Source organism: Ochotona princeps, chromosome 2 (genome assembly GCF_030435755.1).
Source record: "Ochotona princeps isolate mOchPri1 chromosome 2, mOchPri1.hap1, whole genome shotgun sequence".
NCBI classification, from domain to species: domain Eukaryota; kingdom Metazoa; phylum Chordata; class Mammalia; order Lagomorpha; family Ochotonidae; genus Ochotona; species Ochotona princeps.
In genome coordinates this window covers 24,248,842-24,265,565 of record NC_080833.1, presented here as the reverse complement: position 1 = coordinate 24,265,565, position 16,724 = coordinate 24,248,842, and the positions used below count along the sequence as shown (strand labels likewise).

The window sequence follows — 16,724 nt, the reverse complement described above, 5'->3', positions numbered from 1 at the left end:
CTGGGGGGCAGAGTGACCAGTCCCCCCACTCCGGCAGACTCCCAGGGAGGCAACAGGGAGCTGTGCCCCCAGCGGGCACTCACCTGGAGGTTGGAGAGCTGAGTGAATGCCTTCTCACAGCCAGGATGTGGGCACTTGTAGGGTCTGTCGCCTGTGTGGATTCTGCAAGGGCAGCCCAGTGAGCTGGAGGCCTTGGCACATGGCCTCTCCTGCCCCACTCCGCAGGGGCTGTAGCTGGGGGCCTCTTCATCTCTCCTGCTCTGCCCCCTCAGTCTAACCCTACCTCTGAAACCTTGACTCCCCAGGGTCTCAGCCCTGTCCACATCCTGCCCACTCCTGGAAAGCCAGCCCTGAGGACGGCCATGGAGCAGACCCTCTCCCTCTGACTGTTCCCAGCCTCTACCCTCTCTCTGCAGTTCCCATCCTGCCTGGGAGTGTCTCCAAACCCCCATTCCAGAGGTCTCACCCTGGCTCCACCCCTGACTGGCTGGGTGCCCTTGGGCGAATCTCTGAACCTCGGTTTCCTCATCTGCAAAATGGGTATAAAAATACAGCTTCTAAAAAAAAAAGCTACAGCTCCTCTCTTCCTGAGCTTGGTGAATGAATACCCATCAGGGGCTTACTGTCAGTAAGCATCGGCCAGCCTTACTATCATTCATTCATCGGGCATTGCGTGTGCTAGGCACCATGCCAGGTCCTGGGAAGACATTAGTGACCAAAGCAAACAAAACTACTGCCAGGCGGGAACAAGAGGTAGTCAGGAGGGAAGCCTGTGAGTCACCCCAGCAGGTGACAAATGCTACAGGAAATGCTGGCCAAAATGAGCCACTGTGTCACAGAGTGGAGGCGTGTGGACAGGGTTGAGGACAGCCCCCATGCAGGGGAGCAGGGGGCAGTGGAGGACATGAGGAGGGCTGACGGGCAGCCTGCCCCGCAGAGGGTGCTCAGGCCTCTGGGCTCTCTGGGCTGCCTCCTCCATTTCCACAAACTCCTTGTGCCAAGTGGGTGGGGGCAATGAAATGCCTCATTTGCCAATAAGCCAGGGGCAGGGTCCCTGTGGGCTCTGCCCCTGCCATGCCCCAGCTCTGCTCATCCGTGAAACTCAGACCCCTCCAGCGTGGGCCATGGCCAGAACCTAGGACCCAAGGGTCAAGTGCAAACCATTCGCACACTCACTGCTCCCAATCAACTCTGATGCAGGGGGGCCACTGCACTGTTGCGGGAACCAGCTTCCTCAGGGCGTCGGCCAAGGCCTTCCTCGTGGGGTCCTGCTTGGCCTCTTGCTCCCAGGCACTCTGAGTGCTGGCTAGAGAGTGGCTCATCTGTACTCCTCTTATTTGAGAGAGATCCTGTCTCATTGGTTCACTCCCCAAAGCCTGCCATGGTCAGTGGTCTGGGCAAGAGCCACGAGTCAGGAGCTTCAGCCAAGTCTTCCATGTGGACTCACAGGGACTGCTACCTCCTGGGGTCTGCATTCCAGAAAACTAGAGTCAGAAGTTGGGGCTGGGAATCAAAGACGAGTGCTTGGAAGTGGGGCACCCCTGCAGGTGGCTCAGGCGTTAGCCCAACACCTGGTAGTCCCTCCCCCCATTCCTTGGCCCAGATGAACAGCAGGGCAAGTCTCATGCGGGGAGAGTCACTCATCCTTCCCTGGCCGGCTCCCCCAAGCCCCTGCACATCACAGCTCTCCCTCACAGGCGGGATATGGCTGCCCAAGAAGGACATCTCCACTAGCGGGGAGCCCGGGTGGCCCCAGACCCACCCAGGCAAGCCAAGTGCACCTGCCTTGGTTCTGAGAGCCATAATACACCTGCACATTCTTGGCAACCATGTGTCTGGGGACATCACCCCTGGCCAGCACATCCTCCCTCCAACAGAAGTACCTCAGGGTCACCTGGACCAACTCTCCCCCTTCAACTCCCTCTGGGGCTGGTGCCAGGTGGCACAGGCAGCAAGGGTCTCCTGGTCCTACCGCCACCCTCCCACCTGCTCTTCTGGTGTGGCGAGCTCTCTCCAGCCCCGAGGCCTCTGTCCCGGCTGTTCCCTCTGCTAGGTACACCTCGCCCTCGGTTAGCCTGTCCAGATCCCATACCCCTGCTCTCAGCAAACACCCCCTTCCAGGGGCAGCCTGCCCTGTCCCTTCAGACAAGCTCAGTCCCAGCACAGCCCACCCTCCCCACCAAGCTGCCCACCCTGGATGTGTCAGACAGCCTGAGAAGTTGACTTCATCAACATCCCATCACAGCTTTCTTGGCTGTCCCTTTGAGTACCAGAAGTCCCTGATCTTGGCTGCCACCATCACCCTGGTGCCAGGCACAAGCTTGGCACAGACGGCTCGACAGTGGCTACAGACTGGAGGAGGGACAGCGAGCCCATCCTCTTTGGAGTCAGGCAGTAGTGCTAGAAATACACCCCACAGCATCGACCTCCATTCTCGGGGTGGAGGGATGAGTCTTGGATGTTTGTTGACTGACTGAGTGACTGTCTCCAGGGCCGTCAGGCCACTCCTTGGGGACACGGCCCTCTTGACCAGGAACCTGCCTGTCAGCCTCCTCCAGGCAAGCCAAGCAATGACCCTGTCTTCTCCCTGGATTCCCAGCCTCGGCCGCTGCCTGCAGATAGCAGCCGCAGTTTGTAACCCCCACGGCCTCCTGCTTTTTCCAGCACAGTCCTAACCCCCAGCCTGGCACTCAAGGCCTTTACTGTTCTGGTCTCAGTGTCTCCAGCACCCCTGCCCCACCAGGCCCCTGAGCCTTCGCTCACACTGTCACCCGGTCAGGAATGTCCATTGCTCTGGGCCAGGGGGCGAGTCACAGCAGCTTCAATGTTCAGCCTAGAGGTTCCCTCGTCACCTCCACCTCCACTCACTCTCCTGAGGGTTAGGCAACTTTCCAGGTCACTGTGGGAGGCCCATGGGCCAGGCAGGGTCTGCCTCTCCCCACTGCTGTGTGTGTGTGTGTGTGTGTGTGTGTGTGCGCGCACAAGCACAGGCAGGGTCTGCCTCTCCCACCACTGTGTGCGCGTGTGCAAGCACCCCGCCCTGGGCTGGCTGAGAAGGACCAGGCTGCTGCGCCCACTGGAGCCCATGTCCTCAACTACAGGCCCTGAGGTTAAAGTCAGGTCCAGGTCCTTTGTAGGGCGTCTCTTCCCTGGCCCCCACGTCCATGCTGATAGGAAGCTCACCCCCTTCTTGGAGGTCTCTCCTCCCTAGCAGCACAGGGAAGCTGGGCTCACTGTCCCTGCACCCCCCGAGGGACGGACTAAGCGACTTTACCGAAAAGGTGTGCACAAATTATTGCAATGTCCATTTTCAATATGTAAATTTCTACTTAAGATGAACAAATAACAACAAGACATTTTCAATATTAAAATGACTTAAGAATTCATTGGTTATCCCTTTTCTTTCCTCGATTCATGATCTCTTTTTTAATTTACTTGGTTTTTTTATTTATTTATTTATTTTGCTGCAGAAAAGTTTATTTGCGAAGGGACCAGGTGAGCAGGGAAGGGAGAGAGAGACACCGATTCATGATCTCTTACAAGCAGAAACAAATTCACACGACACAGAACTTCCTGGATATTTTGCACAGAGGCCACACTCTCTAACAAAGAATGGTCGTTATTGCTGTTGTCGTTATTATCATCAGACCTGAGTGTCCAAAACGACACCTTCCCCTGCTCTAATTGCCATTTATGCATGCACCTAACATCACAGCCAAGGAAAAAACAAAAATAAAAACAAAACACTCTTGGCTCCTCAGATAAACCAACCAACCCCAGCTCCCTCCTGTCCAGCGCTGGTTCTGTGGACAGATCCGGCCGAGGCCCTGCCCTATGATTTCCTAACTCCCTCCAACACCACCGCAGTGCCCAGACTCCAGCTGCATACAGGGCCACCTGCAGACCCCTGGTGGCCCAGCAGACACTCCTGCTGCAGACCCTCAGGAACCAACCTCCACAGCCTCTTAGCTCCGGAAGCCCACGGAGTGTCTATCAGCCAGGGGCTGGTCCTTCCACAGTCTGGCCTGGGGTAACACTGTGCAGACCACCTGTTGTTCCTTCTCCGTCCTCCCTTCCCTCACCACGCAGCCTCCCTCCTCATCTCCCAGGATCACAAGGGTCACGAACTTTGTCTCTGAACCACCTGCCCAGAGCAGCTTCCTCAACTCCCAGGGTAGCTAACGTTCTCACTCTCCCAACTCGCCCTCTGCCACTCAGCTGCGGCTGGCTCTGTGTGGAACGTGACCTTCTTGTCTTCCATCCATTAGTGGTGGTGACATTGGGAAGATAGATTTGATTATAGGATCAGATTGCCTGGTTCCTGGCCAAGGCGCAGGAAAACAGCAAAGAGCTTCCGTCAGCCAGCAGTGGCCTGGAGTCTGCGCTCTGGGTGCTTCTTTCAATGTGGCTTTCTTGGCTGTTTTGTCTGAAACATCCTGGGACTCTACGGCAATTGGACACCCACCTCTTTGCCACTGGGTTAGGACATACGGGTTTAATTATATGTGCCAGTGCCTGGTGGCTTATAAATAGTCTTCTAAAGGTTGACAGAATTCTCTGAAGTTGTTCACACACACACACACACACACACACACACTATGCAACAACAATAACAATAACAGCACATCAACCCCTTTAAGTCTAAGATCGGGTCTCCAAAGAGAGGGTGCTCCATGAGCTAGGCCATTCAGGCACAATCCGGCAGCTGCCAAGGTCCTCATCTCTGATCAGACCTCAAGAATTTTTCTGCCATCCACACACACGCGTGTACACACACACACACACGATTCGGGGCATCACCCTGTCTCTCAGCAAAAGCTCATTTCTCAGGCTTTTGCATGTGTGGTTTTAAGAACCATACAACAGGGATGAGTTTTGGTTGGCTGGTTGTTTGTTTTTTAACCAACAACTTGTTATACCCACTCATGCAAATTCAACTGGCCAACTGGAAACATTTCAAAAGCAGTGGTCAACTCAGAAGATTGCCAAAACAAACTTTCCTGTTCGGATCAAGGCCTTCATTTTTAGATTCATTCATTCAACCAGCCGTTCATTCATTCATCTATATATTCCATCCATCCATCCGTCCATTCATGCATCTATGTATTCATTTTGAGACCAGTGCCTTTTGAGGCACAGACATGAAAAAACAGACAGCCCCTGACCCTGCTGCCCTCTGTCGCTTGTCTGGGAACACAGGGACACAACATGCCCCCGGGTCAGCCAACGAGACCAGGCAGGGCATTGTGCCATTGTGGACACCACAGACAAACAACCAGCTGATCCTCCCAGAACCAACATCAACAACTACAGGGTCCGTCTCTATTATCCCTGTCTCCCATCTAGCCCCTGCAAAGACAGAAAACTGTGAGCTCTTTCTGGACATGGCAAACTCCACAGCAACAACCATCCCGTTCCTAGCTCTTTCCCAGGGCACACGGGCAAGCACGTGACAGGGTGAAGGAGATGCCCATCAGCGGGTGGTTCTCACCCTTCGGAGAAGCAGCACCCTTGGGAGCCTGGGCCTTGTTTCTTGCAATGCATGGTGTGAGTCCTTAGGGTGGGCTGGTCTGAAAACTGTCCCCCTCTTCTTAAAGATACATATGCGTATCTTTGACATGCTTGACTGGAAGCCTCCCGGAAGACAAGAGGTTCTGTCTGCCACATTCCCTGCCACACTGGAAGGGCGCCTGGGAGAGTACCCGGCTCTTTCACTATTTGTTAAACAAATGCTCTACAAAAGCTAGCTCCATTTATTCCACAAAGACTCAGTGAATGCCAGTCATGTGCCACACTTGCTGGGGGTGGAGAAATGGCAGAGACCGCGTTCTTGCCTTCAAGAGACCCAGGGTGTGCTGCGGAAGGTGAGCCAAGGAACCAGGTAAGGACACAACAGGAGCACCAGTGCTGGGATGGGAAGGCACAGGGGCCCCTCTGTAGCTGGGAGGCCTTCCTAGAGAGAGCTGGCCTAAACAGTGAGTAGGTCGACAGGCACCAGCATGGCAGGTAAAGAACGCAGCAGGTGCAAGACCTGGTGATGGGAAACTGAGAGAAGAGGGCAACAGTGAGAGGCCTTGAATGTCAAGCAAAGTAACTTGTCCTTGACCCTGAGGGCGATGGGCGTCTAGAGAAAGTTCCGGACCCCCCTTGCACCTGCTCCAGGCCACAGGTATTGAGTTGAAGATGGGCAGGTATTGGCTGCAGACGGGCAGTACTGGGCAAGTCACATACCTGGTGTGTTGCTGGAGGTGGGAGAGTTGGCGGAAGGACTTATCACAGTAGGAGCAGTGGTAGGGCTTGACGCCCAGGTGGATGCGTAGGTGCTGGGCCAGGTAGGAGGCGTTGGCAAAGGACTTGGAGCAGTGTGGGCACTTGTGGGGCTTGGCCTCTGTGTGCGACTTGGAGTGGATCTGCATCTCAGACTTGGTGAAGAAGGTCAGCGGGCAGACCTTACACCTGTCGGCAAGAGGCATGCTCACACCTGGGAGGATGCCCACCCAACCCCCACAGCTCCACCCACTTACCTCCACGGGAGCCCTCCCTCGGGTGTGGGCCTGGCCTGTGGGAAGGCCTGGGAACCCAGGCCCACCTGGGAGTGGCAAGGGGGCGGGCTTATATCTTGGGGTGGGGGAGTAGGGCTGCACCTCCCACGGAAGATAAGGCCCAGGATCTAGGAAAGGGTGCCAGCCTGGAGATGCCATGCTCCCAGAAGTTCTCAAACCAGCAGTCAGCTGGGGGCTCCCATGCCCCTGACCTGCAACTAGGGACTCGGACTTTCTGGAGGGGCAGCCACAGCCTGGGGATTTGGGGTTTGGTCAGGCCAAGTTTAAGCAGAGGAAGAAATGGACAGACCACCTCTGCAAGGGTCCCAGGGACCTGGGCAGAGTTTGCCAGGAGCTCTGCCCCTTTGGAGCCCAGCCTGAGCCCCAGCTCTGGGTCCACCCCTCAAGTTCCCCCTGAGATTCCCACCTATACGTCTTGCCCTCCTTGGCAGTCTCGCCTGAGGCCAGGATGGGGTAGGGGACAACGAGGACCGGCGGACCGCCTGGGTTCTCCGCCTTGATCTTTTTGCGGCCCCGTTCCGACTTGGGGGGGCCAAGCAGGCCATGGCCCTGGATTGTCTTGATGGAGTCCAGGAGGGGGGGGCTGGTGATCCCTGAGATGAGGGTGGGGGACGAGGCGATGAGGCGGCTCTGGCTGGTGGTGGTGGGTGTGGAAGGGGCGCTGGTGCCCGTGCCCGTGACAGTGGCGGTGGCGGTGCCTGTACTTGACTCGGAGGTGCTCACGGCTGGGGTCCGGGAGGACAGCCCCAGACCTGCGAAGATAGGAGGGCTGGGTCGGAGCTGCTGGGGCTTACCTGGCCAGGCTGGGCCTCCTCCCCTTCCCACTAGAGCCGTCTCCCACTGCAGGGGTGGCTACACAAGGGGGGGAGGAGGGGAAGATGCTGCCAAGGCCTTAGGACCCAGCTGAGTTAGACACCAGGGATGCTGATGGCCTCAGGGTGGGCTGGGGCACAAGTGGGCTCACTGGTGTATGGTCACAGCAACATGTTGGGGGGCCACAGGCACCCCAGCAAGGGTCACCAGCACCCCGACCCCAGGCATACGACACACGGACGGAAGGCTCAGGAGCCATTTAAATAAACGTGAACTCAGGAATCGGAAGATCCAGTGAGTTCAACACTGGACTGTTTTTGAAACTTCTATTGTTAATCTTAAAAATCAGGGACCTGGAACTATTCATACTATTAAGTGGATGAAAGGCCAAAAATGGATTCTCACGCAGTCTGAATGACTCAGTCTAAGAAATCGCTAATCCGCGCATAGGAAATTAACCCTTGCCATTCTGTTTGGTATGGGGTGACAGGGAGGAGGGGGGCGTGCACACTCACAGCCTCCGGGGCGCCCTGTGAGGCTCACCATGAATGTTTCACACACGCAGCCTTGGACCCAGCCATTCTATTTCCAGAACTCTAGCTCAGACATGTTTGCATATGAGCCCAGAGATCTGTGTGCAGAGGCCTGTCCCACAGACTAAGGAGCACACAAAAGGGGACGTGGCGTGTTTGTCCCCCACCGCGTGAGCAGCCACACCCCGAGAGGGCAACACAGCCCCCAGACAAGACAGGTGCAGTGCACAGCGCCGTCAGACCAACCTGGGCTACCGCGGGAACAGTGGAGCTAGGGTACATACACACCTGTTTCAAAATAGAACAATGTGGAAACCACCTACATTTGTACAGGACTATACGTGTGTGTGCATGAATGCACAAACATCGACTTGGGACATGATACTCCCTGAACAGCTAATTTTGATTCTCACTCTAGTGAGGGAAAAGAATTTGGGAGCATTTTTCAGACTTTTGTTTATCTGTTTCTATAATACTTGAATCTTTTACCTGGCAAATTTATCCACTTTTTTTTTTTTTTTACATCTGTGATTAAAAGATAAAACAAGTTATATAGAAAACATAGTAAAACTCTAATGGTAGTAAAACACAGGCTAATTTTTTTTCTACTTTCAAGTAGTCGGCCAACTCTAAATTTTGTGTACAACTGTGTAACACCTTTATAATAGAAAACGCAATAAATGTGTTTACAATGAGGTGGCGAGTGCCAGCCGTACCAGCAGTTCACCTAGGCGTAGGGAGAAACACGGATATGAAAAACGAAGGTAAGAGACTGAACGGCTCTCTCGGTTTCTGGGTCTAGGAACTGGGGATTGTGAGTGGTTTTTTTTTCTTCGTTTCTCTTTTTTCCAAATTTCCCTTAACATGCTTATATTACTTTTTTAATATTAGTTTTATAATGAAAAAAATAAATTTAATAAAATCTTAATAACCGGAGATGCACAGAGTGCGGCTGGGGCCCAGATGAGAATCACAAGGCCCCTGTAATTCCTGGATATCTCCGAAGAGACAGAGCGAGAGAGAGAGAGACCCAGTGAACACACAGTGCCGGCTGGTGGCAGGTACGCGAACCAGACCAGGAACTAAGGTCCAGCCCAGTGGCCGTCCCTCCAGCTCCACGGAGGGCATCGTGGGGCTCCAGGCCCTTGGCACTGCCCCAGGTTGACCTCTGGCATCAGAGCTTTTCTCCCCTGTCACTGGACCCATCCCCTCAGCATGGACCCCTTACCAGATCTCCCACCTCCATCTGGCCCAGCACTGTCCCCACTACTGCTGCCCGGCCCAGCCAACACCCTCTCCTGAAGGCTCAGCCTCCACTTTCTGACTTCCAAGCCTTCCACAGCTCCCTACGGCCCAGGGTGGGGTGCAGAGGGGTGAAGTCCAAACTGCTTTGCCTGGCCCACAGGGTCCTGCCAATCAATTTTAGCAGAACTGGATACAGCAAGAGGTCAGGACGTGGACCCCCGAACCACCTGCCCCTGCCTCTTCTCGGCCACAAAATTACGGTTTTAATCTTTCTCTGCCTCTGTTTCCTCATCTGCGGAATGCAGACATGAAGGTCAAAAGCAGAGAACAACAGGCGTCTGGGGCCACACGGGCAGCCCAGATCAGTCCTGGTCCTGCTGCCTCCCCAGCTGTGGAGGCAGCTGCTGCTAATGCACGCGGGAAAGCAGGGAAAGGGGGCAGTGTGGGTCCCCGCAATCACACGGGAGACCAAGTCAAAGCTCCAGGCTCCTGGCAGAAACCTGGCCCAGAGGCGGCTGCTGCAGCCATCGGGGGGGAGTGGAGCAGCATGGAAGATCTCCCCTCCTCACCTCTCTCTGTCACTCTACCTTTCCACAAATAAATTTGACCAAAAAAAGAGAGACTGGTATTAATACTAATAGCAGTCACCTTTTTGGGCTGCAGAGGACAAGAAACTGAATATTGTGACAAACACACACGGTGCCCCAGGCTGGGGATGGCAGTGGTGGTAACACTTGGGTCCCACCTTGCCAGGAGGAGCCCCCTTCAGGGCCTTGCATGCCAGTACCCTCTCTGTGGCACCCCTGTCCTGTCTGGTTGCATTTCAGCCCGTGCTGTCCCTCCAGAGCTCTTCCTCTGCTTAGCCTAGCCTTCCTGGTCAGCCTCCAGCAGACACCCCGTCGCTGGGAGACCCTGTCCTCTCAGTACAATCTGGGTGCTATGACCGGTCCCCCTGTCCCAGCCAGGCCTCCCCAAGGCTGCCACCCATCTGCACCCCAGGGCCCTGGCTGCCCCGCCCATGCCCGCAGGCCCCACCCTGGCCATCCTACCTGTGACCGTGCTGGTGGCCGGCCGTGCGTGCAGCGCCACGTCGGGCTGTGGCACGGCCTGCGGGTGCAGCCCGGGCACCTGCTGCAGCTTGGGCAGCGACATGACGGCCTGGCTGCTCTCGGCGGGCGCGGGCGGCACCAGCAGCGGCTGCTGCGACGACGCCGACGTGGGCGGCAGGTGAGGCGGCCGGATCTTCTCCGCCATCAGCTGCTCCTTGATCTTGTTAATCAGGACCAGGTTGTCCAGCTGCGGGCGGGCGGGAGCCCACGGGGCTGAGGGGGCTGGGGCCGCTCCCCGTCCCTCCTCCTCCCTAGCTTCTCCCCACCAGCTCCATCCTCGCCCCACCCGCAAGCCACAACCAAAACCCTGGGTGCAAAGACAAGGGCGAAGGCTGTCTTACCTGGCTGGGCATGGTGGGAGGAGGGGGCCAGAAGTAGGGGTTGTTAAATCGCGGCTCGGCCATCCTGAGGGGGGCAGGGAGAGGAGTGCAGAGGGAGAACGGCTGTTATTGAGGGGGAAAGGAGCTCCCACTCAGAGCTCACAGAACCTTCAGCCCCCAATCAAAGCAGGCTCAGGGCACCTCGTCTCCCAGCAGCAGAAAAAATTGGAATTCAGTGTCTTCTCCCTCAGGGGGCTTGGGTCACATTCCAGGCCACACTATGTCCTCCCAGCATGCTACGGGGCGGGGTGTGGGGGGAGCAGGTTGCAGAGCCACCCTCCGAGACTGGGGAGCCCCAGAGCAGAAGTATCTGCCTGCACCTGCCCCTGGGGCAGACACAAGGGCTACCTTAGGGTCATCATATCCAGCCTTGTTGAAGGCCGGATGGGCAAGCCCAGGCATGGGCACGGGCAGGACTTGACCCCGTCCCCCAGGTGTGCACCCTGGCACTGCGCTTAGGAAGGGCTCCGAGCAGGCCTGAGGCCGGGGCCACGGGAGGCTCCTGCGTAGAAGTGTGTGACAGTGTCGCTTCCCACGGCAGGCCTGTACGGTGGGAAGGCCGTTTTCAACCCCTTCCAGAAGGTTCCATCTGCCTGCCTGTGACCCTAGAACAGGTGGAGAGCAAGCCTTCTGGGGCCCAGGCCACAAGGAGGCTCGTTCCTGATTCTCTTGACGCTCCCACTGACCTCACTGGATCTGTGGCTTGTGTAGAGGAAGACCCAAAGTAGGCACCTTCTATCTCTCTTCCTGGCCCCGAGAACTGAGAAGCCCCCATGGGAGCTGCGGGTGTGCAATTTCAGGAGGAACCCAATCGTTAACCTCGCTGTTGTTAAGGAAGAGCTTAGAAACATCAAATGCTCTCTCGTGACCTGTCCTTGAAAAGTAAGCAGGAGAGGTCTCACCAGCCCATTAAACAGGTGAACAAACAGGCCCATGGGGGGAGGGGAAGGGAGCGATCTGGCAAGCCAGTCAAGTCTGTTTCCCAACCCCAGTTCCTGGTAGAGTGAAGACACACAGGCCAACAGCTCAGTGCCTTTCCCTCCAGGATGGGATTCTGAGCCTGGCCATCCTCCAAGGTGGCCCAAGGCAGCCTAGGTCCTGGCACCAACGTTCACTTCCCTCCACCCACTGAAACCACACCCCAGGCCTTACAACCAGCCAGCCCGAGTAGCACTTCCGGCCTGGAGTTCTGCCTGACTGGGACTTTTGTCTCTCCCCAGAAACAAACAAAAACGAAAACTCAAGAGGAGGCTGCTTCCAGCATGCTCACCCACCCACTAATGACAATGGAGAGCGGTGAAGTGACTTATGCGAAGACAGAGCAGGAAAGCAGGGAGCAGAGATTCCCACTGGAATCTACTGGATGCCAAGTCTACCTCATGAAGCCCTTGGCTGTTCAGGGGGAAAGACAGAGCATCCAGCCCACAGGCTAAGGAGGAAGTCCTGCCTCGGGGTGGCCTGGCTGCAAACTCCGGGACAGAGAGCAGGCTTGGGAGCCAGGCCAGCATTACCACTGACCGTGGGAGCTGGGCTGCAGGGCCAGGGGAGGAGGCTCCGGGACTGCTGGGGAGCTTCCCCAAGGCGGGCTAGGAGCTAGGGGCAGGTGTGTCATCCACCTGGACGGGCCACCCCAGCACCAGGTCAGAAGCTGGGAGCACTGTGAGTTGTATGAGGGAATGGATAGAACCGGAAGGTATTGCCAGGACAAGCCCACGTGGTTCTCTAACTTGACTTGGTTTGTAGAGCTCTTCTGTGCCCCTGGCAGGGTCATGGGGACGCCCCAGGAGGACAGCAAGCTGGGACACACACCCACTTCCCAGAGGGACAGACTTGGGCTCCAGGTCACACAGACAGGAGATGGAAGGCAGCCCTGGGCTGTGACACTCGCTGTTGGCTCTGGACACCCAGTTTGCTTCATCTGCAAGGTGGGGTGCAGCAGGCTGCCCCCACTTCCTTCCTGGTCTAGGATTCTGCCTGGGGCTTCTGACAAACTGGGGAGCCCTCCTCTTCTCCCCCTTCTCCGTCATGGTTCATTGCTAAGTTCACACTTGTCAGAGCCTCTGCCCCAGGCCAGGGAGGTGTGGAGAAGGGGGTGACTTTCTCAGGGTGGCGACACTGGGACAGTGTCCTACCTGTCACTCATCAGGCCCCTGGCTAGGCAGAGACCACCCTGTCCCACAGAGGGGAGGGGTCTGCATGGGGTCCTAGCCTCTGCCTGATTTCGCACTGTCTTTGTTCGGCTGCTCCTAAGTAACTTGATGATGCCCCTAGCCCTGGGGGGCTACCTCCTATGTGTCTCCCATGGGGACGCCAGGGCAGACAGTTTCAGAGACAGCTGCCAGGTGCTCACCAACAGCATCCACTCTTGGGCCTGCACAGGAGGGTGGCTGGGGGAGGGAGGTGGCCAGGGCCAGGCTACGTACTCAGGCCTTGCCCCAAAGGGGGCGGGGCAACATGGCCGAGAGGTGTGGTGAATTGTGTATTCAGGACAGATGCACAAGGCAGGTGGCCACTCCTGGCTCTCAGGACAGCTCGGCTAGAGGCTGGGAGATGTGAAAGCACAAGGCAGGCTTGGGATGGTGGGCACACCAGACAGCAGGGAGAGCCGGGACATGGGGCCAGTCGGCAGGGCCTTGAATGCAGAGCTGAGCAGGAAGGGGCCCTCAGGGAGCACACTGGCTGACCAGGGGAGTCACGAAGCAGGGCGGGGGGTGGAGAGGAATCTATGAGGTCACACAGAAGCCAGGGGAAGTGGAGGAGCTTGGCGGGCAGGGATATTGAGCGTCCCCAGCTGAGATGGGCAGAGAAGACACAGGACAGGCCTGTGGTACTCAGGCAGCTGCCAGCACTCTGCTGTGACCCTGTGACCCAAGCTGACCCCTTGCCAGGGCGGGGTGCAGATGGAGAACAAGCTTTAGTCTTGAAAGAAAATCAGGTGGTGGGTGAAGGCGGCACACACTGGGGCTGCTCCTGGGCACAGCACCTGCTGGTGGCCTGCCCACGTGTTTAGCTGTCCACACTCCCGGGCCAAACCAAGACCCGAGCTGGGGGGCCTGAGGTCAAGGGGCAGAGTGCTGCGCCCCGGAGCCCAGCCTGAGCAGACACAGTGGCCCGGGCACTCTTACAGACAGGCAGTCAGCCCAAGACCTTGGCCATCAGGCAGTGATGACAGCCACCTGCCGCTCCTGACCTCCCTGTCCCCTGCACCTTGGTCCTGGCTGTGCCTGCAGGTCTTGAACCTTCTCAGGCTCTTCCCAGCTCTCTGCCCCCACCAGGGTGCCCTCACATCCCGAGTGACCTATCCACCAACCAACACCTAAGACATCAGCCAGGGGTCTCCCAGGAACCCCAGGCCCTGCTCTCTGTTTGCCCTCCAGATACCTGCCTCTGTGTTTCCTGGGCTGTCCTTCCCTTGGCATCTGCCCAGACCCTGCTGCCAACAGACACACTGACCCATGATGCCACACCTCCCCTCGCGGCACCTCCCCCCACCAGCCCAGCAGCTCTAGACCGTCCCTCAAACCCAGCCCCACTTCTACACGAGCCCTGTGCCCAGGGAATAGGCCACTGTCTGGCAGGCTAAGGGCACACTGGGACTCTCAGCTCACCTGCAAGTGTGATCTAGGGCAAGTCACTCACCCCTGCGCCCCGCCCCCCCCCCCAGGGCGCTGACCATCAGTAGGACGTCTCAGGGGAGGGGAGGCCTGTCTTGGGTCTTAAAGGATGAGTGGGAGTCAGCAAAGGAGGAATGGGGGGACGGCTGGTGCTCCTGTGTTAAGGGTTGCAGGGGACAGCCAGCCCCCCAACCCCGGGAATGGGGAGGGCACCGCTAAGAACTGGGAGGTGTGGCTATAGCCATCAGCCAAGGCCACCTGCAGGGCCAGACCCCTCTGATCGCTGGGTGCTGAGGTCACTGGGAAGGCCAGGAGAGGAGGCCCCAGGGAGACGGAGGAGAAAGGCAGGGGCTGTGCCCGGCCCGGGAGGAGAGACGGAAGGTGCGAAGTGGAGGCAGAGGAAGTGCCACTCCCACCCCCTCAGCCCCTGTGGCACGGCCCAGAGGTGACCCAGACACACGAACATGCAGACAGCACAACACAGACATGGAGGGGAGGCAGGGGACAGCAGCAGTGAGGACCACTCCGGCAGCTGCCCCCAAAGCACAGAGCCCTGGGGGACAGGCGCAAGCTGGGTTCAGGGGGCTCCTTACCTAGAGTGTCCTTTCCCACTTGGCGAACTTCTACTCATCCTTCAAGACCCAGCTCAAGGGTTCCCTCTTCTACGGGAGCCTTCCCTGACCCCCAGCCAGTCACTTCCTCTGTGTTCCCAACAGCACCTTGTACATGGGAATAACAACAACAGTCAGTGGCACCCACCGTTGAGTCAGATACCCACGTGCCGAGTGTGCCAGCTCCCAATGACTTGAGACACGCATTTCACAGAATAAACCGTGGCTCAGAGAGGTCAACCAACAGGCCCAAAGCCACAGAGCCAGGCAATGACAGAGTCAGAGTCCCACCCAGTTCTGGTCCCGCACCACAAGGTCAATTGAGCACATTTCACTGCTGCTGTTTCTCTGGGCGTTTTCTCCCGTGTGCCTACTGGCCAAAAATTGGCCATTCCTAAAAGACCCATTGTATAGATGGGGCAACCGAGGTTCAGAGCCATTGAGCACCTTGCCAGAGTTCACAGAGCCCAGTCAGGGTTTGCAACCAAGTCTATCTAGCACTCTTTCCTGGGAGGCCAGGCCAGGCCAGACCAGGAAGTTCCACAAAGGGGCACACAGCAGCAGGTGGGGGGAGGATAGAAGCAGGGGTATACCAGATGTCGGGCCTTGCCACCTGGTGACATTCAACCTTAGACACAAAGACCTGAAGTCTAGGTCCTGTCTCCTCCCCACCCCACGCCCCAGCCTATCCCACAGTCATTCAACACAGAGACCTGCCCAGCCCCCCGGCCACGTGGAAACGAGCTCCCGACCACACGGATGGGGAAGGGCAGGATCCAGAGCTGCCCGTACACTGTGATTACAAGAAGGCAAAAATACAATCCCAGGTCCGGAAAGAAAAGCCATAGGGAGGCACGCCCAAAGGGGGGTGGGCAGTGCCCGGGGTCTGCTCCAGCTTTCGGCTTGGTTTCTCTGACTTCCAAACTCTCAGTAATGTCGTTTAGTGCCTTTTGTAATGAAAACAACACACTCATTCTTAATAATAATAATACACGAAGTGGCAGGTAGCCCAAGGTGGGGGCGCGGGATACCAGCTCTAGAGGCAGGAGGTACAGGGGAAGGTGAGGTTGGCAGACGCTGGCACACCTGCGGGGCCCTGCAGAGCCCCCATCCTCAAGGTGTGGGTGACCTGCGTGTGGCGGGGTGTCAGGGAGGCTGTCTGGAAGAGGTGACATACAAGTAGCTCTTGAAGTTGGGAGGCAGCCCACGTGCCAGGGCGTGCTCTGCCTCGTGCCCCTTCAGCTCTGGCCTCTCACTGGCAGGTGCCCGTTCATCCTCCATCCCGGTCGGATCACAGCCCCACTGATGGGAACCTGCCCAGGCTCCGTCGGCACTCTCTGGCCTCACTGCCTGCTCCACCTCCCAGCCCCAGCCAGCCCTGCATCTCCCAGATCCCTTCTAAGGCTTCACTTCAGCCAGGCGGCATCCACTCCCCGGGGACTCTTCTCGCCCCACCTCTCTGGCCGATTCTAGCCTAGCCCTCTGCCTGGCTGGCAGACCACACTCCCTCCTGGAAGCCTTCAGGGATTGTTTCTTCTCCGCCTGGATTGTGTGCAGTGCCGAGCTCTCTGCCCGCTCTGTCCCCTGCATTCCCATGACCAGGGTCCTTCTCTGTTTTCATTCCTTCTAAAAAAATTTTTTCTATTATTTTATTTGAAAGGAGAAGAGAGAGATTCACTCCCCAGATGCCTGCTGCAGTCTGCACTGGAGCCACTGCCGGTTGCCTCCGAGGGTGCACATTAGCAGCAAGCCGGGACTGCGAGTGGAGCTGGCTGGACCACAGGCACTGTGGGTTTTCTGTATCCGTGTCCATCTCTGCTGCTGGACACTTGCTCTCAGGGGAGGCTTGTGGCTCA

General features: G+C 57.3%; 1 protein-coding gene across 3 annotated transcripts in view; it reads right to left on the bottom strand.

Moving 5' to 3' along the window:
- The window catches only part of ZNF362 (zinc finger protein 362), a 31,913-nt gene that overhangs the window by 3,735 nt on the left and 11,454 nt on the right, over positions 1–16,724 (bottom strand). For 2 of the 3 annotated variants that reach the window (XM_058678508.1, XM_058678511.1), the window contains exons 2-7: positions 14,851–14,976; positions 10,605–10,668; positions 10,204–10,450; positions 6,970–7,315; positions 6,232–6,456; positions 84–162 (exon numbers count right to left, since the gene is read on the bottom strand). In XM_058678508.1, coding sequence (XP_058534491.1) covers positions 84–162; positions 6,232–6,456; positions 6,970–7,315; positions 10,204–10,450; positions 10,605–10,668; positions 14,851–14,888 — 999 coding nt within the window. In that variant the 5' untranslated portion in view covers positions 14,889–14,976. The remainder of the gene's footprint in view (positions 1–83; positions 163–6,231; positions 6,457–6,969; positions 7,316–10,203; positions 10,451–10,604; positions 10,669–14,850; positions 14,977–16,724) is intronic. The other variant, XM_058678515.1, reaches the window with a different exon arrangement.